General features: G+C 44.0%; 6 protein-coding genes across 8 annotated transcripts; all 6 read left to right on the top strand.

The window, feature by feature from the left end:
* Positions 1-1,739: 1,739 nt before the first annotated feature.
* sowahab (sosondowah ankyrin repeat domain family member Ab) lies at positions 1,740-3,566 on the top strand. Its single transcript, XM_076164979.1, has one exon. It carries the CDS (start codon positions 1,979-1,981, stop codon positions 3,302-3,304), a length of 1,326 nt encoding a protein of 441 aa, XP_076021094.1. The 5' UTR covers positions 1,740-1,978; the 3' UTR covers positions 3,305-3,566.
* A 2,341-nt stretch (positions 3,567-5,907) lies between these two features.
* gdf9 (growth differentiation factor 9) lies at positions 5,908-8,431 on the top strand. Its single transcript, XM_076164972.1, has 2 exons — positions 5,908-6,292; positions 6,690-8,431. The coding sequence occupies exons 1-2, from the start codon at positions 5,908-5,910 to the stop codon at positions 7,631-7,633; spliced, it is 1,329 nt and encodes a 442-aa protein (XP_076021087.1). The 3' UTR covers positions 7,634-8,431.
* An 853-nt stretch (positions 8,432-9,284) lies between these two features.
* On the top strand, positions 9,285-10,431 carry uqcrq (ubiquinol-cytochrome c reductase, complex III subunit VII). Its single transcript, XM_076164958.1, has 3 exons — positions 9,285-9,428; positions 9,927-10,104; positions 10,251-10,431. Exons 2-3 carry the CDS (start codon positions 9,951-9,953, stop codon positions 10,343-10,345), a joined length of 249 nt encoding a protein of 82 aa, XP_076021073.1. The 5' UTR covers positions 9,285-9,428; positions 9,927-9,950; the 3' UTR covers positions 10,346-10,431.
* Positions 10,432-10,696: 265 nt separating this feature from the next.
* hspa4b (heat shock protein 4b) lies at positions 10,697-16,884 on the top strand. Of its 2 annotated transcripts, none has more exons than XM_076164896.1 (19): positions 10,697-11,041; positions 11,515-11,572; positions 11,724-11,864; positions 12,410-12,532; positions 12,612-12,711; positions 12,875-13,008; positions 13,097-13,341; positions 13,429-13,505; positions 13,590-13,741; positions 13,828-13,934; positions 14,020-14,153; positions 14,241-14,425; positions 14,540-14,641; positions 14,898-15,053; positions 15,137-15,262; positions 15,356-15,463; positions 15,542-15,661; positions 15,773-15,934; positions 16,079-16,884. In XM_076164896.1, the coding sequence occupies exons 1-19, from the start codon at positions 10,935-10,937 to the stop codon at positions 16,283-16,285; spliced, it is 2,544 nt and encodes an 847-aa protein (XP_076021011.1). In that variant the 5' UTR covers positions 10,697-10,934; the 3' UTR covers positions 16,286-16,884. The 2 variants fall into 2 exon arrangements, with proteins under 2 accessions (XP_076021011.1, XP_076021012.1); XM_076164897.1 differs by having other exon boundaries at positions 14,543-14,641.
* Positions 16,885-18,136: 1,252 nt separating this feature from the next.
* Positions 18,137-20,811, top strand: gnpda1 (glucosamine-6-phosphate deaminase 1). Its single transcript, XM_076164899.1, has 7 exons — positions 18,137-18,241; positions 18,493-18,620; positions 19,481-19,582; positions 19,699-19,881; positions 19,980-20,164; positions 20,248-20,422; positions 20,507-20,811. Exons 2-7 carry the CDS (start codon positions 18,497-18,499, stop codon positions 20,560-20,562), a joined length of 825 nt encoding a protein of 274 aa, XP_076021014.1. The 5' UTR covers positions 18,137-18,241; positions 18,493-18,496; the 3' UTR covers positions 20,563-20,811.
* Positions 20,812-21,256: 445 nt separating this feature from the next.
* ndfip1 (Nedd4 family interacting protein 1) lies at positions 21,257-26,171 on the top strand. 2 transcript variants are annotated; one of them, XM_076164902.1, is made up of 8 exons: positions 21,258-21,452; positions 22,312-22,405; positions 23,478-23,617; positions 23,705-23,792; positions 23,880-24,004; positions 24,099-24,165; positions 24,267-24,374; positions 24,837-26,171. In XM_076164902.1, exons 1-7 carry the CDS (start codon positions 21,417-21,419, stop codon positions 24,371-24,373), a joined length of 657 nt encoding a protein of 218 aa, XP_076021017.1. In that variant the 5' UTR covers positions 21,258-21,416; the 3' UTR covers position 24,374; positions 24,837-26,171. The 2 variants fall into 2 exon arrangements, with proteins under 2 accessions (XP_076021016.1, XP_076021017.1); XM_076164901.1 differs by having other exon boundaries at positions 21,257-21,452; positions 23,478-23,792.
* The last annotated feature ends 363 nt before the right edge of the window (positions 26,172-26,534 follow it).

The following is a 26,534-nucleotide window of genomic DNA, read 5'->3' on the forward strand; positions in this document are numbered from 1 at the left end:
CCCCACCTCTTCCCTCTCTCTCACACTCACACACACACACACACACACACACACACTTAAACAAAGTCTACCACCCTTTGCATTGCAGCTCCTCCACGTTTACCTTGAGTCTGCATAACCATGTGTGTGTGTCATGACTTTATAATCAACACCAATTGCACGTTTAGCTGCTGTGCACTTAGATTCTCCTGCTGCTGAATGCTGTCACCGCGAATGTTTATCTGCTTATCGCCTGACGCTGCCTGCTGTCCTGCGGTTAGTCAGTCCAGCACACACACGCATACACACACCTGTCATAAGTGCTGACACGGTAAACAGAGGTGATGCTCGGGCGTCATGTTGGTCCCATGCTGGCTGCGTCTCATCCGCCGAGCCATGATGCGTCATTTGCGTTACATTCATCCACACTGACCTTGATTCGTTTAATGAAGCGACGCGGCTGCATTGTGCAAAGCCGTGTCGTCATCTTTAATCTACACCTGGCAAAAAAAAGGATTAGCCCGGTTCAGCCCTAATCTCTGGGCTAAACGCACGAATCATTAAGATCATACTTACTGCGAAAACGTCCACCTCAGCGGCCGCCATCGTCACAAGAGCGTGTGTGCGTGTGTGTGGGTGTGTGTGTGTGTGTGTGTTAGCAGGATTTCGGAGGTTCTGATCCGTGTTCAGCGGGACCTGCTTCCATCTCACAGGGCACTGGCTCACTCCAACATGGCCACTTGAAGGCAACACCCCCTCTGTGCAGGAGGGCATCACTACAAGAAGAAATACTGATCATTAAAAAGACAGGCTCAGTTTGGCTCCACATGAGTAAAGAGCAACACGTACTGCGCGTAATTCCAGGATTTATTGGTCATTTATCTGGTAAATTTGCATGGATGGACTGGGTCCTGTATCATCCCATCATCCCATTATTTGGCATAGGCTGAGAATATATTATATCGCACAATCAAAGCACAATTCTCAATGAACCATTTATTTATTTATTATTATTCTTTCTCAATTACTCTTGAAAGTAATGACATGCAGTTTCAAATTGTATCAGAGGTCTTGTGATAAATATAATGCTATTTTTTTGCTTAATTCATAAATGTGTTCATAAAATTATTATTATTATTATTTGATAGATAAGATAAATACTTATATATCATATTGACCTCCTGAGACCCTGCGTCCTCACATGTGGACATTACATTTTTCCTTCCCTACCCATTATATGTCTTTGGGCTTAACTTAAACCTGTTGTCCACAAGTCTGGACATTTTTCGCTGCCCCCTAGTGGTATAAATATCACTTTAGGTCTCCAGAAAACAAAGCAAAAAATGTGTTCTACTCTTTGTGTTCCTATGATCAAATGCTTCACTTTTTTATTTTTAACAACTTAAGTCCCACTTATCACAAAAAGCAAGGAGAAATAAAAAATGCATACAAAATAAATGTCGGAGTCTCAGGAGGTTATGAGAAATGTAAAACAACGGAAGGGGATCATTTCTTCTCATTTCTGCCTCATATTTTATACTACGACTGTTTGAAAGTGACTCCAACTTGCTTTAACACAAGCTCCTATTATGTGAATTCAGCTTTGATTGAATGTTATGTTTTGTCTTCATGCAAAACATAGATAAATGGGATAGACAGGTTTATATGTGTTAATTTACACAGTGGTTTGTGGACATCTGTGTGTTTAACTTTGGCTTGAAGGGAGACTGAGATGAGGCCCCCCTAATAGCTGTGTTTGCATTGGACTACAAAGTCACTGCATCCGCCCCTGTATGTCCCAAACAGCACTGGTCCGCTGTCCCTCCTAACGGCCGATTGAAAGAGAAGAGGCGCCGGAAGCAGCAGGTTCTGAGGGTAGGAAGGGGGGGCAGCACAGGGGGGGAGCAGCACAGGGGGGGTACACACACTCAGACCATCCCACAGGCTCGATCGGACCCATCTGCCGTCCCCCCTCTCCTGCATTCACCGGTGGGACAACATGGCTTTGACGCAGGACGCGATCTTGTCCTTTTTGCTGGACCGCGGAGGCAAAGTGAGGAACGCGGAGCTGCTGAGCCACTTCAGGGGCCACATCAGCTCCGGCGATCCCGCGGAAAAGCAGCACAAAAGGGACCTGTTCAAGAAGCTGGTGAACGGCGTCGCGGTGGTCAAACACATCGACGAGACAAAGTTTGTGGTCGTGAGGAAAAAGTACCGGGATTCGATCCAGGGAGCGGCCGGGGATGCGGAGGACGCGATCGGCAGCCTCAACGCCACTTTCTCTTCCTCTACATCTTCTCCCGGAGCCGAGCGGGACCATAGACTTTATTCGGACTTTGAGAACAACAATAATCTGTGTTGCACGCCAAACCTGAATGACTGCTACCCGAGGAAGAGTGATGAGGACACAACCGCGCTGAAGGTGGTGAATATTTGTAGAGAAGCGAGCAGATCGAGGAAATCTGGAGCCGTGTTTGCTGTGGTAGCGGTCAAATCCCCCTCGCACCCGCAGAGACGCTCTGTGTCAGGCACGACCCACATACCTCAACATGAAGCTTCACACAAACCAGACACGGTGGGAACCAGAGGATCAACCACTCCATCGGTGCCAAATTTGAATGTTTACTCTCAGGAAAGTGTCCTCAGTGTCTCTCAGTGTGGGACAACCAGGCAGACAGGAGAGATTCCCTCATCCCAGAGCTTTACCCACTTGAAGAAGTTCCAAAACAAGAACACAAGACTGGGTGATGAAGCCAAGGACTCTGAGTCGGTGCCTCTGGAGCCATTAGCTCACGAGTGGTTGGTCAAGTGTGCTGCTGGACAGTGGGGACAGATCTATGCTTTGCTGCTGCGGGACTCACAGTTGGTAAAGAAGAAAGATTTCATATCTGGGTTCACAGCCCTGCACTGGGCCGCCAAAGACGGCAACACTGACATGGTGCACAAGATCATTAACATCTCCGGGAAGCGAGGGGTTTACGTGGACGTGAACAGCAAAGCCCATGGAGGATACACACCTCTGCACCTGGCAGCCATACACAGTCACGCCCAGGTCATGCTTGTGTTGGTGCAGCGCTACGGAGCCGACATCAACCTGAGAGACAACGGCGGTAAGAAGCCCAACCGCTACCTGGGTGAAGCTGTGTCGGCGGAGGTCAGAGGTCTCCTGGGAGGAAGGCAGCAGGGCAGAGCGAAGGGCGAGGAGGAGGAGGAGGAGGAAGAAGAGGAGGGCAGGGAGCAGCACAGAGGTTTCAACACCATCAGCAAACTGTTCCAGCCGCACAAGAAGCACAAGGCCGCGACAAAGTGTGTGCACGACTGGTGAGAAGGTCAGAAAAAGAGGAGTCATGGATATAAGATGGACATTGGTTGTATATTATGAATATAAAACAACTTTAGATCACAAAAACAAATGTAGCCTCTGCACTTGTAGGTTGTAGTTATTTTACACGGTGTAACACTGAGTTGTGCATAATGTCTTTCTTTAGTTGAATTCCCTAAAAGTGTATTTTCTACAGACTTAACTTATTTATGTTTACAGCACAGCCAACATGTGGCTTATACTTGTACTTGTAGAATAAATCTTTGGAAAGAAACTTTTGATTCATGACTTCGATAAAAGAGGAACTGCAACCGGAGCGCACAAGCTGGGAAACTGATCCTATCAACACTGCATCAAAGTCATCACAGGTCACAATCCAGTCAACAACGTTCTGTTCAGGGGCATTTAGGGGCATTGGTGTGTGTGTGTGTGTGTGGGGTTATTATGCAGAGTAGGTTGGCCACACTGAGCGGTGGAATTTCTCCTTTGCATTATCATTTTGCTTTGTGTACTTGAGGTTGCTATGGAGGAGAAAGGTCTCCTATTGTGTGACAGCGTGGGCCTCATTCTTCTGACCGCTGCGGTACAAAAAAGGGGACAAAAGTACATTATTAGCCGTGGCCCCAAATCTGCATAATAATCAGACAGAGACGTTCAGCCTAATATAAGTTTGACATAAATTCCCTCTCAACTGAAAGAAAGAGATTAAACTGAAGCTAGTAACATTTCCTAACTGTGCTTATGTCAGCGGTGACATTTGTGAAATCTGCCGTTATATAAAATAATTTAAATCCAATTGAAATGAATGTTGTTTGAAAAGCTAGAAAGTCCTTCAAGAAAGATTTCAGTCAGACATGGTTTGCTGTTCAAACACGGTCTTCTGTCTCATTGAGGAAAGAACCAACAATAATCATTTTTGTCCCTAAATGACCCGGAGAAAAACCTGATGACCCTCAACTCAGGCAGTGGAGCCACAATCAAAACAGGGCCTGAACTATGACCTTTGTCTTGTTATCTACAAGCAGGTTAGATAATATTTCACAACCGCTGTGATCATAACAGGTAAATACACACCAACCAACGACTTCTATGGGTCTTTACTTATTCAGACTAGCTGCTCTGATCAACACAACAATAACCTCCTGATTATCAGCTTTGATAACACGGACACAATCAAATAATGATAATACAGATTGTTCCTATGGAGAACACTGATTGAAAGGAGTGTAAACGATCCATAAATCAATCAAGAAGGCACAACAGGATAGGAAAAACAGTGTGATCATTAAAATCAATGTATCAAAAGTAAAGAAATAGGTGTGTATTTTGCTTGACCGTGGAGAAGAGAAAAGCTGTTCAACTGCTTATTCCTGTTCCTATAGTAATGGGTCATGTATATATGGATATGCATCTCATCCAAAGTATTTCTATGATGGCATGGGCTGAACTACCTGCAGCAAATACACTGAGAGTACTTAGGAATATGTACAGTAGGTTCCAAAGATAAGAAAGTATAGTTAAGTATATAAGTATAAAATAACAGAGTGGTTGTGTTAATGTTTAAAGTAAGAATAGACAGAGTTACAGATGGCAGATATGAGGCCAGACTGAGGCTCAGGCTCACAAACGCAGACTCTGGAAGGTTCTAGCAGGAGGCAGGAGACACCGATGCTTCACTGAGTTTGTGTGTAAAGGGGCCCAGCAGACAGTACACTACAGGCCAGAGAGGGGAAATGAGAAACAGGTGTGGGAGTCAGGTGACCAGGTGACAGAGGGGGACCTCTACAGTGACGCCTGCTGGACTGGAGGGGTAACGCAGGCTCTCAACTCTGAAGGAGGACAGTGATGGACGAATGATGATCAATTATTAATACATAGGAAAGAAATCAGGATGTTACGTTCTGGGGCGTAGAATCTAAGAACCCCTTAACCTATACAAACTATATATTCACGAAATCTTACGTTTGCATCAACACTGGATGTTGTTGTTGAATGTGAATGAAATGTGTAGGATTCACAAACACTTTGGAAACATGTACACAAATGCTTAAAATGGGGAAAAAAATTCAAATTTGTACACCTTACGACATAGTTTTAAATGTAATCTGAAACCTCTATAACTAGATCCTGTGATCCTCATGATTTTACTGGGTAATCATATCTATATGTGGAAAAGAGCTTCCCTTTTTAACTTATTTTGACCGATTTTATGAAGTTTTTTTCCAGAACCCCCTTTGTATTAATAAGATTAATTGAAAGACTCGTTTTGTTAACCTATTAAATAAAACGCAGCGAAGGTTAAGCCACGTTATTCTGAACCGGAAATCATCATTTTTAACAGTTAAGTGCCAAAGGTAGTTTAGTGAGACAGGATCCGGAGTGACAGTCAGGTAGTTTCTCTCTATATAAGCAGGCATTTGGTGTTATTTGCTTATTAATACCATGACAGAAGCGGGACGCGCAGTTTGCTCCGTGTACTTTTGCGTCATATGAGGGAGTTGATGGGCCGCAGGTGTGCGTGATGAGCGGCGCCACATGTTTGGTGCTGCTGACCCGTTGAGCTCTCAGCGGAGAGTTTCCTTGGTTTTCACCGGTTTCGTTGTTTTATGATGGAAAAACAAACGCAGATGTCTGATGTCCTTCGTCACTTGCGCCTTGTGATCGTACTGATTCTGCTCACCTGCACCTGTCCTCCTGCTGCTCGGTCCTCCCACGCCGCCTCCAACGCCCTGCACAGCCCGGGGGACTCCGCTCGGTACCCGTATGGCAGCATCTTCTCCCCGCTGCTCAAAGCCCTGTCAGATCACGGAGGTTCCCGGTGGGGTCCCGGCATGAAGAAGAAGAAGCTCAAACCCGATCACAGATACATTAAATACCTAACGGAGGTCTACGAGAAGTCCTCCAGAGTGCAGAGGAGCCTGGACGGGAGCAGCTACAACACAGTCCGGCTCATCAAGCCCCAGGATGAATGTCTGGCAGTAAGAAGTCACGGTGAGTGTCTGTCAAACTTTAATCCAAACGTCATGCTTTTAATGTTTGAGCACAAAAACGGAGCTTATCAACCTAAATGTTGGACAATTACAATCTACTTAGTCCCAGTTGTGCTCTGTGATCTATTAATACTATAGAACACAGCAAGAGTTTACATAAAGAGCAATTGAATCAACTATTTTGAGTGTTGGCACTATATAGAGGCTACTATCCAATTCTAATTTCAGGGTTATATGTTATATTATCTCATTTTCTTCAAGTTTGTTTTGTATGATTTATAGAACTATAGGCCCAGTTCTTATCGGAGGAAAATATCTTGGTGTAGACTAGATTTGTGTTCTGTTTTCCTGAGACTTGCCTACGATGATGACATGGTGTTTTCTCACATTTCCTTCAGAGAGTTTTATGCAAGATCTTTCCTACAGCTTTGATCAAGTCAGTAAAAATGAACAGCTTGTCAAGTCTACCCTGCTGTACAGTTTTGACAATGATCGTGCAGCGTCTATCAACTCTGTGTGCTACCTGAGTACCAAGGAGGAGGAACACTCACACCAGTGTCAGCTGTGTCCCGGGGCCTATCACACCGTCAACTTCACAGTCAGCACGGACAGGTGGAGCAGGAGGAGCTGGGTGGAGGTCGACGTCACCACTTTCCTTCAACCTCGCTTAAAGTTTCATAGGAAGAATCTTCACCTGTCCATTAACATCACCTGCCCGGAGGATCAGAAGGCCAGAGGCGACGGGCGTATAAGCCCCCTGGAGTTCAGCTTGAGGTCCCCGCCTCTGATTCTTTATTTCAATGACATCAGCAAAAACCCCCAGCGGTCACTTGTGAAGGCAAAAATAGGTCAAAGGTCAGCCACAGCAGAAACCATGTTTCACAAGAAGATGGTCTTCCAACCAGAACAGAGGATTGGGCACAAGAGGAGACTGAGGCGGGAATCGCCAAAGAGCAAAAAAGGGGATAAGAGCTTCCACCAAGATATCCACCTACCCGAACTTCTGCCAAGCTCTGAATTCCCGACGAGTGACTGCGCCTTGTATGATTTCAGGGTGCGATTCAGCCAGCTCAAACTGGATCACTGGATTGTTTTTCCACCTAAATACAACCCCAGGTACTGCAAAGGCATCTGCCCAAGGACCATGGGCTTCATGTACGGTTCACCTGTGCACGCCATGGTGCAAAACATCATCAACGAGAAGCTGGACGCCTCCGTGCCCCGGCCCTCCTGCATCCCCTCCCATTACAACCCGCTGAGCGTCATGATCTTTGAGGAGGACGGGTCCTACGTCTACAAGGAGTTCGAAGACATGATCGCCACAAGGTGCACGTGTCGTTAAGCCAGCTATCTGCGTATGTCTTCTTCATTTCTTCTTTTTTTCTTTTACAAGCTGAATAGAACATCGCCATAAAGCTCCTAAACCGTCCCCACAGGTGGACTGGTTTCTGAGTCACACCATCCATCATTGAAAGTATGATGTTCTGACCAGGCGCAGTGATTTCATGCATTTATAAAATCTCTATGCATGAAACAACAGGTGTGTTTACTTAATGAAATGTGTTGTGTGCTTGCTCAACTAAAACAAAAAATATTTTATTGTAATGTAAAGAGATGGCATTTATGTCTTTATGTTAAACCTTGATGGGGAAAGAAGCATCGCATTCTTCAACTCACTGCAGTTGTTTGGAATTGAATTAGACACACTCAAGGAAAGAAATGTGTGTATTTTTTTAAGTTCTGTTTTTGTTAACTTATTTTGGGTGGGTGGTCTTTTGATATTCTTTAATTTAACACAACTGGCAACTTTTAAGTAGCCCTGTTCTGGAGAAAATATGAAAACACAGTCGCATACTCTTGTCAAAGCTTTTACATTTCCTTTTATTCCTGAGGATTAGTGAACGTGTCCTCATGGACAGCTGTCCTCATGATGTCCAGAATGAAAGCTGTCAATGTTTCAGTGTGTATGTATTACTTCTGGTCATTGAGTAACTGTGTGCCTATGAACTGACTGCATATTTATCAATTTGTACTGGTTAAAGTCGTGTCAATTCTATTTATGCAAATTGATTGAATTCACTGTGTGTCTGTGCTCAGCTGATGGGTGTTCATAAAGAATTAAGATATGTCGACATGTTCTCAGAAAAGTTGGAAAAATAAAAAAAAAATAGCAGATTAGCAGATTTTGTTTTCTGTGTACACTCGTCTCAAAATGCTGTCGGTGGCCTTTATATCAAAGCCACTATCAGCTCTATTGTAAACAGATTCTAGCCTTGAAATCAGGTCACCACCAGAGGACACATGACATGCAGACAGGGCTGTAGGTGAACCCGCAGACAGATGTAACAATGATAAAGAATTTAAGGGTGAAAGAGGCGTCAAGCAATGGTTGCTTCCAAATAAATGCGTTTTGCTGCAGTAGTTTACAATCAAGGTTGAGCGGAGAATGCTGACTGTATCGTCCCGGCTTTTAGATGTTTACCTTTTTCTTCACTGTATCCTGTTGCTGCTGAATTTCTGTTATGTGTTTCTTGTATCTCTGAGAGGGTGAGAAGCTTGATGACATAGCACGCCTGCATGTGGTTTTTGTACAACAATATACAAGATGCAATTTATAGAACTGAATATATCTTTCAAGGTGTCTAACTATTGAACTGGCAGAGTCAAACATTCCTTTGAATAACAGCGTGAAAGCCTCTTTGGAATGCAGTCAGCGAGGAACCAAGAGGGAAAGCCAAGGTCGAATAAAGAGCAGAACACATGCTGATGTTAGTCCTAAAGAGACGAGTTAGGAGGTTAAATCTTCTAAAACAAGAATAGAACATGTCCTCAGCTTTTATGTATTCAGTCCCTAATCAATAATAGTATAGCTCATCTAGGCGTGGTAACTGCTGACATAACCTCTCAATAGCATTGATCAAACATCCAGCTAAAGGAGCTTTTTCACCGGATAATTAATCCTGGAATTGTTTTGTTGGAACAACGCCTCAAACTGCAGCTGGAAGGGGAAAAAACGACTCAGTCCCTTTCCTGTTGTTGGTCAAACTCCAGTCCAGCAGGTGGCGCCAATCCCGCCGACATGTTAAAGGACGTACACCGGAAGCTCAAGAAGAAAACGCCGTCGAGGAGCCAACACGGTAAGCTTCAATGTCACCAGTAACATGGTCGTTTTCTATGTATTTTCCGTGTATTATCAGCTAATAGAAAGCAACCCCTCCTTCAGTATGTAGCACGTTATCTAGACGCGACTTCTATCTGTCAAACAGTCACATTAAATTCAAACAAATCGTGTCAAGGTGTCTGTTTGTGGCTAGGCTAACATTAGCTATCAAAAAACAAGCCACTGAACAACAACATTGCCCTCCACCAGCCTTAGTTTGACAATAAGTGCCCATATTCTGTGTTATATTGTTATACATGTAAGCTCTGTGGGCATGTTACGGACCCGTGAGACGGTGGGAAAGTACAGGAGTGAAGGACTGAGCTGAAGAAGACACTGAACTAATCTGAGCCTCCATGTTAGAGATTTTACTCAATAGTAAAATAGTTCAACTGTATCACTTTAGTACCCAATCACGTCTCGTGTTTGAGTCCTTAGTATTTACTCCTTTTCAAATGGATCATTGTTGTTTCAGATCGATCAGCTGTCCGGAGAGAACATGGGGCGCCACTTTGGAAACTTGGCCAAGATCAGGCATCAGATCACATACAGCATGTCGCCGTTTGAACAGAGGGCCTTCCCCAACTACGTCTCCAAAGGACTCGCCAATGTGTGGAGACGAGTCACGTGGTCCTTCTTTAGAGTCGCCCCCCGTAGGTTTTTACATTTTAATTCATCAACTGTTTCTAAAGAATTGTGTTGTGGAAAAGGTTTACAGATGGATGAATTAACCTGCTCTACCTGGGAAGCCTCGGACAGTATTGTAATTAACTGACTTGTCTCCTGCTCTCTCCTTCAGCCATGGTCCTCATGTACATGACGTACTCCTGGGGCAACGAAGTTTATGAGCAAGGCAAGAAGAAGAATCCCGCCAACTATGAGAACGACGAATGAACGCTCACCACGTCTGACAGCTGTCCACTGCTCTGTATTATAAATCTGTGTTTCTCCCAAATAAAGATGGAAAATATATATGTGAACCTGCTCTGTACTTCAATCATTCCAGCCTTCTGTTTTGTGTTCATCCACTCTGATTATATGGAGTCTGAAGGTCAGCTGCTCCTTATATTTCATTTGAACATGAACAAGCAACCAATATCAACACAAATCTAGAGATCGGCTGTGTTAAACACTAATTCGATCACAAACATGTTAAAACGCGTCAAACATCTGGGACGCGCAGGAAACCGGACTGTCGAGTGTATTTACCAATAACCGGAAATACGTCACGACGTAAGGGGCTACGAGTCGATCAAATCCCTGTCGATAGAGGCACTACCACAGAAGAAGAAGCAGCAGCAGAAGCCGAACCTTTGGTACCGCTCTGCTTTCAAAGCTAGCGACCGACCTGACGCCATAAGAAGCGTGCCGTCATAGCAACACGGGCTGAGCTGAAACGAGCGAACCAAACACTGAAGCTTCCTCTGACCCTCTTCTTCCTCTCCTCTCTACGCCGCGCTGTTCATTGTGAACTCAGCGAAACATGTCGGTTGTTGGATTTGACGTCGGCTTTCTCAACTGCTATGTAGCGGTAGCCAGAGCCGGGGGGATCGAAACTGTCGCCAACGAATACAGCGACCGATGTACACCGTAAGTAGGAGCGATCAGCCGTACATTGACGCTTTGTGTCGCGTCATGCGTGGCGGTAACACGATGTCCGAGGTTAGAACGTGAAGCTAAAACCTCGCTACCTAGCAAGCTAACCATCATTGATTTCACAACAGGAAATGGCATGTGAGCGCTCGCGCTAATGCTAACCTAGTATGTCGTTGAAATGAATCAAACTATCACTCGGCACAATGGTGGAATTGATTGTTTCTCCCTATTACGATGTGATCGACGTTTTAACGCGAGGACGCCGCCGCAATCAGTGTGTTCTTCCACCCTGCGGGCAATAACGGCCACATGACGGGAGGAGGCCGGGCTGAGGCTGGGGCTGTCAGAGCGCCGCCGCTGCTGCTAAACTGCACCATTCTTCATCCGCATCCCCGCTGCGCCGACGGCATCACAGTGTTACATTACACACGTTTTTGGATGTGTGTTTGTTTTCTGTCTCTTTTTAGAGCATGCGTTTCATTCGGACCACGGAATCGATCTATTGGCGCAGCTGCAAAGAGCCAGGTACTGTGTGTGTGTGATGGAGAGAGAGTCGTGTGTATCGTGTGAGCATGTACAACATACTGTCCATGTGTCATACTATTAACACAAATCAATCCTTTCAAGTCTGGAATACACAGATAATGAAGTTGTGTCTCGCGTCTCTACACACCAGGTGGTCACAAACTGTAAGAACACAGTCCAGGGCTTCAAGAAGTTTCATGGCCGAGCGTTCTCAGACCCGTATGTGCACCGCCTCAAGTCCAGCCTGGTCTATGACATCGCACAGATGCCTTCAGGCACAACTGGCATCAAGGTAAGAGACGAATAAAGCTGCAGTTATATAATGTGCAGGAGACTAAAGTGTGATGTCATGGTTGTTGTTACTGTGATGTTGGGTGTCACCCAGCTGTTTCTCTGTCTAGACATTTATGTTTGTTTTATGTTGATAATACTGTCACTGATGTTGTGTGTCTGTTATTACTCGAAACATATTCTAAATAGACAGAGTTAAATACACAAATAAATTGAATAGAGAAAGTGAGAAGAGAAGCCAGTTAATGTGAAGTTGGGCACCGTCTTCATCGCACTGCAGCTCTACTCAGCCTGTCCAGGGGAGAGAGAGGCAGCAGTGAAAGTCTTTCTTCAGTGAAAAGCAACCAAAGCAACCAAAGGGCCTGAGAAGTGCTTTGCTTCATGCTTGCTCAAGAGTCTTTGGCGCCTACAACGCACGAGCTTTGCTTAAGGAAATCAACAGAGACACTGATTATTTTTTTTTGTCTTTCTGCCACTTGGAAGCAAACTGACAACCTAAAAACTGTGGTTACCATGTGGTCAACATGTTCATGTCTGTGACTGCAGGTTATGTACATGGAGGAGGAGAAAGTGTTCAGCATTGAACAGGTCACCGCCATGTTGCTGACCAAGCTGAAGGAGACGGCAGAGAATGCAATGAAGAAGCCGGTGGCTGACTGTGTCGTTTCTGTAAGTGTTACAAAATAACACAGTCATCCTACAGCACTTTGGGAAATGAGTTAGTTTCAAGTGCCGTTGTTCTGTACAGGTTCCCTGCTACTACACCGATGCTGAGAGGAGATCAGTAGTCGATGCTGCACAGATCGCCGGACTCAACTGCCTGAGGCTCATGAACGAGACGACTGCAGGTCTGTGGACACTCGTGACTTAGATTTGGGCAAAAATATGTTGCCTAAACCAGTTGTTGCACTGATTAGAAATGATGTTCAAAGCCAGCCAAGTTGTGAAACACACACATTCTCATTAATTACTAAGTGTTTGTTAAATTAACTGAGATGTATTTCCTTACAGTGGCGTTGGCATATGGAATCTACAAACAGGATCTTCCACCTCCAGAGGAAAAGGCCAGGAATGTTGTGTTCATTGACCTGGGCCATTCTGGATATCAGACCTCAGTTTGTGCCTTCAATAAGGGCAAACTCAAGGTTTGTACATAACAACACAGATGCTTTATCTGAGCTGTAGCTGGCTTTTCTTTAACCCTTTAACTATCTTCTTATCTTTGCCGCTCAGGTTCTTGCTACAGCCTGCGATCCGGAGTTGGGAGGGAAGGACTTTGATGAGATGCTGGTCCGGCATTTCTGTGAGGAATTTGCCAAGAAGTACAAGCTTGATGTCAAAACAAAGCCCAGGGCTCTGGTCAGGCTCTACCAGGAGTGTGAAAAACTGAAAAAGCTGATGAGTGCCAACATCTCTGACCTGCCACTCAACATTGAGTGTTTCATGAATGACATCGATGTCACTGCAAAAATGAACAGGTAGGCCAAGGCCTCCCTTGAAGAATGTTTTTTATCGTCACCCTCTTAAAAGTTTGAACCTCACAAAATGTCTTTATTTTGCTAAAGGGCTCGGTTTGAAGAGATGTGTGCTGACATCTTGGCCAGAGTAGAAGCTCCACTTCAAAGTCTGCTGGAAAACACTAGTGAGTATTCATTTCCTTCATACTACAAATCAAACTTCTCTCACAGATTATGTACTATTGTGACATTGCCTTTTGTTAACGAAGAAATGAAGAAGGAGGACATCTATGCAGTGGAGATAGTGGGCGGAGCTTCTCGGATCCCGTCCGTCAAAGAGAGAATTAGCAAGTTCTTTGGGAAGGAGCTGAGCACCACTCTGAATGCTGATGAGGCGGTGGCCAGAGGATGTGCTCTGCAGGTATATACAGTCTAAAAGGCTCTGGTGAGGTTCTTCATGTTTGATTATGACTGATTTACACTAAAGTACTGCCGGTGTCTCCACAGTGTGCAATCCTGTCTCCCGCCTTCAAAGTTCGCGAATTCTGCACCACTGACGTCGTTCCATATCCGATCTCTTTGAAGTGGACTTCTGCTGTAGAGGAAGGCATCAGGTAAACTTGATTCATCTTTCTTTGGCCGTTTTCGTGGGTCCTATTCATTTATATTTAATCATTCCTACCTTTTCTTCCAATGCAGTGAATGTGAGGTGTTCCCTAAGAACCATGCAGCACCTTTCTCTAAAGTCTTGACCTTCTACCGGAGAGAGCCTTTCTCTTTGGAGGCTTACTACAGCTCTCCCAACGAGCTGCCCTACCCTGATCCCACTATTGGTAAGCATTTAATCAACAAGTATGTCTAACTACTAACTCACTGTAGATATAATGGTAATGAGATTTCTTCTTTGTTTTAATCTCCAGGTCAGTTTCTGATCCAGAAAGTTGTCCCGCAGGCGTCTGGAGAGAGCTCCAAGGTCAAAGTCAAGGTGCGAGTGAACATCCATGGCATCTTCAGTGTGTCCAGTGCCTCCCTGGTTGAGGTTCAGAAGTCTGACGAGGCAGAGGAACCGATGGAAACAGAACAGGCCAGCGACAAAGACGGGGAGGTAGGTCTTTAAAGTCTAGATGTTCTCCTTTTATATTGACCAAGAAATGAACCTGGATTTGTACTGGTGTGTCGAGACCAAAAAGCCTGAGCACCTTTTTTTTTCTCTCCTCAGCAGAGCAAAATGCAAACTGACCAGGAGGAACAGCAGCCGGCTCAGACAGACGGTCAGAAGGAGACAGAAGAGAAGACGACACCTGACAATGAAGAGATGGAGGTACTGCACCAGCATGAGGGCTTTTAATAACCCTGGAGACTAAAATGACATCGGTGTTGCTATTATGATGATTTGTTTGTACAGGATGACATCATTCCACAGTACCAGTTGTTGCAAACATGTATCATGAGCTGTGGCAGGAGGGGGAAAAGGGGGGGAGACACAGTGGGGAAAGAAAACAACAATCAACAAAAGGGAAGAAATCATGTTTACTTTGAGTTTTACTTGGGAATTTAATGACTATTGTTTCCCTCAGACTACCACAGAGGAGGGCAAAGGTGATAAGAAGGCTGACCAGCCCCCACAAGCCAAAAAGCCCAAAGTGAAAACAAAAGTGTTGGAGCTTCCAATTGAAAACAGTCCACAGTGGCAGCTAGCAGACGACATGCTCAATCTGTTTGTAGAAAACGAGGTAAGACATCTGACTGTTTTATCTGTGGCCAGTTGGTTTTGAAAGTGTTTAGCGCTGATCGCTGCTGTCTGGACTGTCCTCAGGGTAAGATGATCATGCAGGACAAACTGGAGAAGGAGAGAAACGACGCCAAGAATAACGTAGAAGAGTACGTGTACGACATGAGGAACAAGCTGCACGGGATGCTGGAGAAGTTTGTCAGCGAGTCCGTGAGTAAACTCTCACTTTCTGCCGACCTAAATAAATAAGGAATGACACAACGTTGGCACAACAGCAGGTTTGATTGTAACTCTTGTTTCCAGGACAGAGATATTTTGTCATTAAAACTTGAGGATACTGAAAACTGGTTGTATGAGGACGGAGAGGACCAATCCAAACAGGTGTACATCGACAAACTGGCAGATTTGAAGGTAATGCGGCCATTCCCTTCTCCTCTGGTGATAAATAAATGTGTTTGTCGATCTCTAACTGATGTATGTGCTCTACAGAAACTGGGCCAGCCCATCCAGGAGAGATTTATGGAAGCTGAGGAGAGACCAAAAGCCTATGAGGAGTTAGGAAAACAAATCCAGCAGTACATGAAATTTGTTGAGGCATACAAAATGAAGGTGCAGAAAAATGTCCATGGTTTAGAAACTCAAAACTATTCAGACAAAAATGCAGCCATCATTTGACATGGCAAGGGGTATTTCAATCAACTTTCCTTTTTGTCTCCTCAGGAGGAACAGTATGATCACCTGGATGAGGCAGATGTCAGTAAAGTTGATAAGTTGGCCAGCGATGTAATGATCTGGATGAACAGTGCCATGAACCAGCAAAGCAAACAGACCTTGACAGTGGATCCATCAGTCAAAGTCAAAGACGTCAGGGCAAAAACAAGGGTGAGGGTCGACACATGAGACCACCAAACACCAAAAGTGCTCAATTATCCATATTCCAGTGCAGAAATGTTAAAATGAAAAATTAAGAACTTATTTAATGTATTTGATGTGTTGTTCTCATGCTTTCTTCTTGGAATATTTCAGGAACTTTTCTCTGCTTGCAACCCCATCGTGACCAAGCCCAAACCCAAAGTGGAGCTGCCCAAGGACGAGAAGACGGCGGAGCAGAATGGGCCCGTCAACGGAGAGGAGAAGGCCCAAGACGACACGGCAGGCAAGGGAACGACCGACAACACAGACAACCCCGCGGCGGAAACCACAGAAAACAAGCCTGACATGGACCTCGACTAAAGCAGGCAGATCCCCTTCCCTGACCCACCCCCAATACCCCCATGGCTGTGCCTCAGTCTGAACAAAGTTTTCTCTTTTACGCTGAAACATCTGGCAGATTTACGGCCCCACATGAGCTGCTGCTGCTGCTGCTACTGCTGCTGCTTTACTCCTGGTTCAAGGGCTCTATTATGCTGTGGGATATCAAATGGAAAAAGCTGAATGGGAACTAGTTGTTTCACACTGAGATGCGGCCTGGGTGTGTATCAGAGTTGGCGAGAGGTGTTTGAGGGCTTGCACTTCACAGGCAGGATGTTTAGCACACTGACCACTGTCTGACAACATAAGCATGAAACAAAAAAAAAATCAAAAACCAGCTGCAATAAGCCTTTTTGTTTGACAGTGAGCACTGTACACATGATGGTATTTATTTCTGTTGTGCGCCCTATACGTGTTCTGGTCTGTGTTTCAATATGGTTTAATAAAGTTCTGGAAATTTGTCGGATCGGCAGTTAAAGAGGAAATGTATGGAGGTTATTTGCTGATGGTGGTGATGATGATGAACGTTCTACCAATTATGAAACACTTACTTTACATGTTCAATAAAAACATGAAAAGTACTTTTGTTTGTGTCCTCAGTTTAGGCAGAATGTGTTTGTCTGTTAATGAACCTTCGACTACTTTTGATGCATACATACATTCGAGCCTCATCTAAAATAAACTGAAGTAAATGTTTTAGTAAGATCTTGGCATTGTATCGTTGAGTTGAAATTTCCTGGGAACTTCCTCTAAAGCGCCATTTTATAGCAAGAGCCGACAGATTTAACTTTTTTCTCAGAATATGTCTCACTCTGGAGTGTGAGAGCAGCTGATAACTCACTTCTCGTCCAGCTCCTACATTTGCAGCGCACGCGTATTCTCGCCTTTGTGGTAAATGGATTGAAACGGAACTTGGCGAAAACAGCGCAAAGATACGCAAGTCTATGTCCGTTTTTCAAAATAAACTGCAAAGTTAACGTGAGGATACACAAATGACTACCGCCGTTTTACAAAAACAACTGCTAACACATGACCTTTAATGGCTTCATATTGAATAAATAATATTTCCACATTTTACAGTGCACATAGAAATATTATTTGAATACTACTTTTCCTTTGTTACTAGCAATGACTGATATTGCTGTTGTAAGGACAAGTCTGACAACACACTAACACAAAATCACGCACATTTACTTTAAGTTCAGCGAAAACGAGAAAATGCATTACCCACAATGCAGTTCTCTAAACGCGGCAAAAACGAAAAAGGAAAACACTCAAAAAAATGTTGTTTAACATCGAAACAATTTCAAGTACAAACCTCAGCTTTATCTGCTACACCATTCTCGCCTTGGACAAAGTCACTTTACTGTCAATACAACAATGAAATGCGTTTTATAAGCGAAATGCTCCGTCAACATACCTGTCTGTCTCACCTCCAAACACAAACATACATTACTGGGCACGTACCACTGTGAAGCAGGGGGGTATCGCCAATGTACATACTTAACATACTTAACATATTCACATGAAAACACAAGGTAAATTAAATATTATCCTTTTGTTAGTGTTGAAACAAACTCAAAACAACAACAATATTGCCCCATCATAGTAACTGGGCATTAAGTAACCTCACCATAGTTAGACAGACGTGCCACCCCCCTCATCTCCAAAATGACAGATAAAACATCCCGTACTCACGTAAATACAACAAAACACACCATTACATTACCACTTGTGTATCCTCACGCTAAATTAGTAGTTTATTTTGGAAAAATGGACGTAGCCACTCGTGTATCCCTACGCTATTTTCTCTAAATTCCGTTTCAAGAAATTTACCATAACGGCGAGAATACGCGTGCACTGCAAATGTAGGGGCGTCACATGATCCAGATCCAGATCCTGTCTGCTTGGAGTGGAAGGCTGCAATCCAACACAGAGGTTGATGCTTCCTTTGTTTCCATTCACTTATATTCAAACTATCATGCAGAAGAGTTAAAAGTTCTCGCCACGTTGTAACAACAGTGTGGCATTAAACTGTATCTCGCCACGCGGATTAGCGATGATCTCACTTTAGATTCGGATGATACGGCGTCTTGATGAGTCTAAAGTCTGATTTAGGTGTGTTTTGTCCTAGATTACTCCGCGCTGAACACAAAACTCTCCCTCTTCTCTGATTTGTGTTACTCCAGAAACATGAAGCTGATCATCCTCAACGACTACGACCAGGCGAGCGAGTGGGCTGCAAAGTACATCAGGAACAAGATCCTACTCTTCAGACCAGCACCTGACAGATACTTCACCCTAGGGCTCCCTACTGGTAAAAAAGGTTTTACTCTATCCACCCAGACAAATCACTTAGCAAGGGGAAGAGATTTGCTGTAAGTGTTGCGCAACTGCTGATTCAGTCTTGTGCGTTAAGTATAGCATGATGCAATAATAATGGGGAAGTAAAGGTGTAAGTTTGCTGAAGCATGGCAGTAAAAGTATTGATAGTCCTGAAAAAAGTGAAAATATTGGTACATAAGAGCTATTTTGCATTGTTTATTATGAACAATAGGAGTCACATCTTATCCTATTGTTTGTACTAGAATGTACTTATTATACATATTTTAATATTAGTATTATAATTGGAGAGCCTGTGTTTGTATGCTTATATCTTTGTGGTAAATTGCAACAAACACCACCTCCAAACTTTCCAAAAACACAAGTTCAGCAGTCCGACATTTGCATTAGGTTCAATACATTTGCATCGACACAAAAATCAGGAGTTTTATCATTTATTGTTTTGTATTTGCGTTACCAAATTTTAGTAGCGGTAGACGTGAATGGAACGACCCGAGCAAACCCCCCATAAATGACATCACACATACCAATGGAATTTTACTAAATGCCTGTTCGTTGTGAAATAGGAGACAGAGAGAGAGTGTGTCATAAAAGGTGACAGGCAGAGATACAAGGGCTGTATTCACGATAATAAAAGGTGTTTCCACCATAAAGAGCAGGGCGATTCAGAGGCTGGATCAAAAGAGATGACACACAGTCCCAATTAAGCCCCTTCAAGAGAATGAGCGAGTTGGCATCTACCTTCCTCAGCCTGTGTTCCCTCATGGCAGCTCTATACAGCCTAGATACACCTTCCATCTGTCTTCATTGTGTTTGTAATCTCTTTGTATTAAGGAAGCACTCCTCTGGGATGTTACAAAAAACTGATTGAGTTCTACAAGAAAGGAGACATCTCGTTCCAGTATGTGAAAACCTTCAACATGGACGAATATGTAGGTACGTATTTTCCCATCTTTCTGTAAAACATTAAATATGTAGAGTAACTGTACACTTGAGGAACTGTTTACAGCTGTGATCTTATCTTATATGCTGTCCCAATGTCCCGACTTCAGGACTTCCCAGAGATCACCCTGAGAGCTACCACTCCTTCATGTGGAACAACTTCTTCAAGCACATAGACATAAAAGCAGAGAACACACACATCCTGAATGGCAACGCCGCTGACCTGCAGACAGAGTGTAAAGCCTTTGAGGATGAGATAAAAGCTGCTGGTGGGATCGAGCTGTTTGTTGGAGGTCAGGAGGCGACATCGTTGATAATGAATACACTTTGGTCACACTTGTGTCCAAATAGTGCTGGTATGTGATTGTTATGGGCTGAACTCCTCTTTCAGGTATCGGACCGGACGGCCACATTGCCTTTAATGAGCCTGGTTCAAGTCTGGCTTCTAGGACCAGAGTGAAGACCCTGGCGAGTGACACCATATTGGCTAATGCCCGATTCTTTGATGGTGATCTGGGGAAGGTGCCCACCATGGCGCTGACTGTGGGAGTGGGCACTGTCATGGATGCAAAAGAGGTTAGGAGCCTACAGGAATGCTAAATGTGTTCTGTTTTTGTGATGCGTGCTGTTGCTTTATTTATGTTCTTGTCTAATTCCAGGTCATGATTCTCATCACTGGGGCACACAAGGCCTTTGCTCTATATAAAGCTATAGAGGAAGGTGTGAATCACATGTGGACCGTGTCTGCGTTCCAGCAGCACCCACAGACAGTGTTTGTGTGTGATGAGGACGCCACCTTGGAACTGCGGGTCAAAACGGTGAAATACTTTAAAGGTGAGGGTTTTTTAAAGTGAAAAACAGGATGAGCTCTGACTTCGGCAATGAAAAATGTGCTGATCCTCCTTTTCTTTACTCTAGGGATGATGCACGTGCACAACAAACTAGTGGATTCACTTCCCACTGGCCCCAAGTAGGATTGAGGAATCCTCTCCCAATGTCTGAGGACCCTTAAGGCACTTTGTAGAACCAACATTTACAGCATTCCTTTTACCATTTTCTAAACGGGAGCCATTATTACAGGGACAGAACTCAGTGTTTGAAGAACTAATACTTGTGGAAATCTTCTGATGCTGGATTGATTGATTATACATGCAAACTTACTCGATGATTGGTCATATGACTTTGGTGTTTACTCTTTTAATAAAACGCGTATAATGTTTCAATGTGTGTGTGGGTGTCCATGTTTGTATCCTCTCCCGTTCCTGCCACATGACAAGACGGAACAACACTGTTGCCTTCAGGTGCCCTCGTAAATATCCCATACCGCTATTTCTACTTACAGCTGCAAACATCTGTTCTCTATTCACGGCCCAAATTACGTGACATATAAACAGAAACTGAAGATAAATGAAATCTATGCAAATTCTTCTATTGTGGTAAATCTTTATCCAATTAAATTACTTCTTTAAGTAGAACTCGCGCTCTTTTAATGGCGCGTTTTTGTTGAGTTAGACAGCCATCTACTACATCGGTGTAGTGCTCTTAATAGCTAGTAATAGCTACAATAATTGTTAAGATAATAAGGTTCATCATATAGAAAGACAAAACATACCAGGTACAAACACGTACAGTTTGCCTTTTTGGATTACTCAAGATTTCCACTTGTCCATGAAGGCACCTCTGGAATCTGGAGGGGGGACGGAAGGAGATGGCCGACTAGAAGGGAGTGTTAGCTTCGCTACTTCGCAACCAGATTCTTTCCACATCGATCACCTTCAAAATCGAAACTGATCCAAGGACACTGGTAATCTTTCGCCTCTCTTTCGAAATGGCGGAACAAAACAGCAACGTGAGGTATCAGGAGGTACGTAACGGTTTGCACACACACGCTGAAACGTCTCTGCGGCTAAGTTAGCTGGTAGCGTTCTTAGGAAAGCGCCGCGCTGTGCAGCTTGTTTACGGCCTCAGCTGCTCTGCGTGCCTCGACGCTACACCGAGACGGTTCATCAACGAAACACGATTCAGACCAGATCCAACAAGAAATATAGCGAATAACATTAAACGCTACTTTTAATTTTGTAGCGCGTTAGCTCACATGTAGCGTTTTGGCCCGAAAAGGCGTGTAGCTGCCGTCACGTTACTCTGCTGGGTGATCTAAACCCAACATAACCTGCCTCATCTTTCACCAAAGACCTCCATTAAAATAAGATGTCATTGGTTACATTTTTAATCACGTGAGCTAGTTTACGTCCAGTTTGCGTTCATAATGTCAGATAAGGTAAATAGCGTTACTGTCTGATCAGCTGACGGTAACGCTGTCTGTGGTTCTGTCTGCACTCGGGATCATATATTTACAGTTAAAGTGTAGACTGTTTTCTTTTCTAACGGTGACTGTGGTGCAGTAATGTGTTTAAACGGACCAGTGGACCTGATCGGCCCCTAAAGGCCACTTGTTGCACATTAATGACATGATTCCCCCCTTAGTCATCACCGATTTGGGTTTTACTTCCCTTAACGCGTCCATCTGTCCGCCTGTCTGTCTGTACATCCTGTGTCCAAACATGTTAACGTGCATCTGAAGCTCAGCTGTCATCAGAGTCACACATCATACCGCTCCCCTTCCTCACTGATCTATAACTATAAGATTGATTTCACTGCATCATGTAAAGTAACTCCCCATGGCCTCCACCTTCAGCCTATTAAGTATTCTACCATTTCTCTAGCTGGTGAATGAGGAGGAACCGGCCCAGCCGTCCCAGGAGGCTCCAGCTCCGGAGTCCCCTCCGCCCTACAGCAGTGTGGCCGCAGCCAATGCAGGTTTGTAATCTTCACAGCTCCCTACGACACACATGACTGAATCAGAGGGGGAAGAGAATGATGACGTCCTTTTATAATTAGAGTAATAAATGGATCAGACCCTCAGACTTGATTTGGGGTCAGAATCCTGTACTTGTGGTTTATTTGTCCACTTGTTTCTGCACGACGAAGAATTCACGCCCGTCACTATTCAGCAGGTTTATTCAAAGTCTCAAAGATGCCACTGTGAAATGTCCAGCGTGGGTGTAAACTCCTCAGACCTGTGAGAGTCAGTGTGAGTGTGATGTGCAGAGCCTGACTACATGGTTGTTGGTGTTGTCGTTGTTGTTTTTAACTGACCTCTGGCCTTATTGACCCTATACGCCGCAGTATAGCTCCTCTGCCAGGTCTTTATCTTATCTCACACCACAGGCTGTGTGCCAACATGTTACATAAGTGGGTGTGGTCCCGACTGAAGCATAGACCTGCAACAATGCTGTGTGTGCGTGTGGTTAAACATTAAATAGGAGGATTCCTGGATGGGAGCCAGCTGCATGGCACACAAGCTAAAGAGCAATGGAAGCTCTCCTGCTCCTCTCAGGGCCTCTTTACTTGTTTCTCTTCAGAGGAAGTAAAAGTGCAGTTTCACCCTCTAAACACCAGCTGCTGTTAAAGTCCCTATGCAGCATGAGCCACATCTGATATCTGCTCAGCCTGCTGTTTGTGATATTTGTTCTTATTTGTGCTTTACTCAACCAAAATCCATTCACAAACATTTAAGATTCCATATCACGACACACGGCGGGACTTGAACGCATCACAGACAGGAACAGTGTTTCCCAATACAAGCACGGCCCTGAAAACCCTAGTTTGTACGGTTAAATTGTTCATAATTCTTTACCAAATGAAGTTGCAGCGGTTACTAAGGACTTGAGAGAACCGACATGATTTTTTTTACTTAGAATCTTTCCATAGGCCTGAATCTTTTAACATATTAGACTTTGTGCTGTGATATCTGTGACTTGAATGTTCTGTTCCAACAACAATGGATCTGTTCTATTTGTTTAAACCTTCTTCTGTGTTTCCTCCTCAGCTTTCTTTGAGTATAAGGAGGACAGAGGGAGATTTCCTAACCCTCCTTCCTACAGCGTTGCCACCACGTTGCCCTCCTACGATGAAGCCGAGCGATCCAAAGTAGAGGCGGCTGTTCCCCTGGTGCCCGGCAGAGTAACGGTACCTTTGTCTCACCGTAGAACGCTCAAATCTACCTCAGGCCAGATGGTGTTAATGGAGAGTGTGTGTTTGTTGTTGTCGGTGCAGGAGGATGACTTTGTGGCCAGGGACGACTTTGAAGACGCCGACCAGCTGCGGATAGGAAACGATGGCATCTTCATGCTCACTTTCTTCAGTAAGGCCTTTTTAGACTCTCCAGGTTTCCTCACTGTTCAAAATATTTGTCTGCCATTTCGTTACTCTCTCTCTCCCTCGTCTTCAGTGGCATTCCTTTTCAACTGGATCGGCTTCTTCCTGTCGTTCTGTCTGACCACCTCAGCTGCGGGCCGGTACGGGGCCATCTCCGGCTTCGGCCTGTCCCTCATCAAATGGGTTCTAATCGTCAGGGTGAGAATCCGCAGCATTCGTTCACACAAAGAGGTTTTATTCTGCAGCCAAACAGCAACTAACAATTTTGGCTTTGTCTCCATATTCGTTCCAGTTTTCCACCTACTTCCCTGGTTACTTTGATGGGCAGTACTGGTTGTGGTGGGTGTTCCTGGCTCTGGGTAAGTCGGATGCTTTACTGTCCAAGGTAGAGTGTTGATTCTCTTCTGTCTGTGTGATTGAAGTGATATTGATCGCTGCCCCTTTTTTGTTTGCACTGCAGGCTTCATGCTGTTCATCAGAGGCTTCGTCAACTACTCCAGAGTCCGCAAACTGGCCGACCCCACCTATGCCACCCTGCCCCGGACAAGGGTGCTCTTCATCTATTAGGGTGAGACGGATCGTGCTGCCGCTCAGACTCTGCTCTTACCCGGGTTCTTCATCGGAGACGTTTACATGCACACAGTACTCCAAAATGTCAAGGGCCAAGGTTCAGTGTTGGCGTAGGAAGTAGTAGAGGCAGGTTGATGACGTGAGCGTTTACCTTCAGTGCTCATTGTCCCGGTTCTCCTCCTATAATCAGAAACCACGACCTTGAAGTTCAAGCTAACCAACCAGTAGGCTTGACTCTGCTGCCTTTGTTTACGTAGCATCGCACTTGGAAGCTTGTAATTACTCATAAATGAATATAAGACAAACAATTTAGGCCAAACAGTGTCAGAAACCTAAAGACGTGCATGTAAACTGAACCTTTGAACGACTTTTAAGCCATAAACCATGAATATTTAAACATTACTGCTGTTGACAGAAGTCCCAGTCTAAATTAGATTTTTTTTCCACTCTCTGGATTCAGGATGTCGGACGTGGGAAGAACTGGACACAAACGTCACTTCTGAAGGAAAGTGAAGCCACGTACACGACCACATCGGCCAAGATGGTTTAGAAGAAGACAAAAATATTCAGGACTTATATCTCTGGTTTTGATTTTGTTTGAAACTTAATTAATGGAAAAATGATAACAGTAATAGTCCCTTCAGTGTACTCATTAGTGGCGAATGTTAAGTGTTAAAATCCATCTCTTTCTGTAACGTAAACGAGTAACGGCTATATCGTTTGGGATGGTAAAATAAAAGAGTCCGGACGTTGGCGACACTCACCTGACAGCCAACAGGTACGAGCGGCCTCTTTAAAGCATGACCCACTTTGTAACCCACACTGGTCACGTCCTGGTTTGTTGTGACTGTCATAGGGTGTTTGTAGACGGCCACATACACTTAAAAAAATTGTTAGATATTAGGATGTTAACGACGACGCTAACTTGCATTTACCACGTAATTCACTCACCCGTCGGCTTTAAGTAGTGTTGTTCCTCTTCTATCCAGGAGGGGGCAGTGTTGGCTGCTGGTTTTCTAGGTCATTAGTTACTGTTCATTAAGGGCATTTTCATCAAAAGTTAACATTCATGCTTGCAATTCTGATATTTTTTGTGGTATCTTATCAAATACAGTGGGACAGACCAAAACTGCATCCATGTGAGGATTAAAGGTTTACTTTCCTGTTTTATGTGTAGTAAAATTGGGTAAAGCCCTTCACCGTGTATTAGAATGAATCTTATATAGGGACAATCTGAGCCGGTCCAGTCTGTTCTGATAGATATGAGTGGACGACGACGAGGCGATGGGTCCTGAGTGGAGTCGGCGTCAGTGGATCAATTGTCTGAATTGATTATAAATTACAATAAATTCTCTTATCGACAGATGGTGAAGGGAAGAGATTTGACTTTTTCTCTATTTTTGTTTTGCCTGGAAGATGCTATATCTTAACTAGAGGGTATGTAAAACCATGATATGAAAGAATGTTGTATGCTGGTGCACTTTTAGAAACATACCAAGAAAACCCAGAGGATGTTTCCCCTACATGCAGATTTGTGAGGCATACAGTGAATGATGAGCTGTAATTACTTTGATTTAAGGAGAATCCTGAAGATATTCTGGACTGAGACATTATGAGTCCATCTGTTCTACCAAACTTAACTTTTTGTCTTATCGGTGATTTCATACTTCTGCCATGGCTTTGAAATGAAACCATACGCTGATTTCTGTGTGATGTAGAGCTGCAGCCTTTTGGGTTTTGTTGTTATGATACTGTACAAAAAGTTTAGTGTTAAATAAATGTCACTTTTAATGCATTATTTGTGTTTTTCTTTTGTTTGGGGTTTTCAATGCTGGTTAAGTAATTTAACTTAATTTATTTTCACAAACAAATTTTGAATTTCCCTCAAACTTAATATGTAGCTTAATTTACACACAGGTCAGTGTACACGAAAGGTTTGATGCTACACATTGGCGGCACCCAGTGGCAGGATGGTGTAATTGAAATGTCAAACGCCATCAAGGAGTTAAGAAAGGCAACATAAGCAATAAATAGCTAGAATTGCGTCCATCCCTCAGAATATAAATGTAGTAACGACTGCAATAATAAGTAACGACACAATTCGATTGCTACTTTTAACTCAAAGTGGAGAAACAGCTGTGACGGGATGAGATGGGCA

Source organism: Genypterus blacodes, unplaced genomic scaffold (assembly GCF_046128005.1).
Source record: "Genypterus blacodes isolate CSIRO-AG114 ecotype Tasmania unplaced genomic scaffold, CSIRO-AGI_Gbla_v1 ptg000139l_1, whole genome shotgun sequence".
NCBI classification, from domain to species: Eukaryota; Metazoa; Chordata; class Actinopteri; order Ophidiiformes; family Ophidiidae; genus Genypterus; species Genypterus blacodes.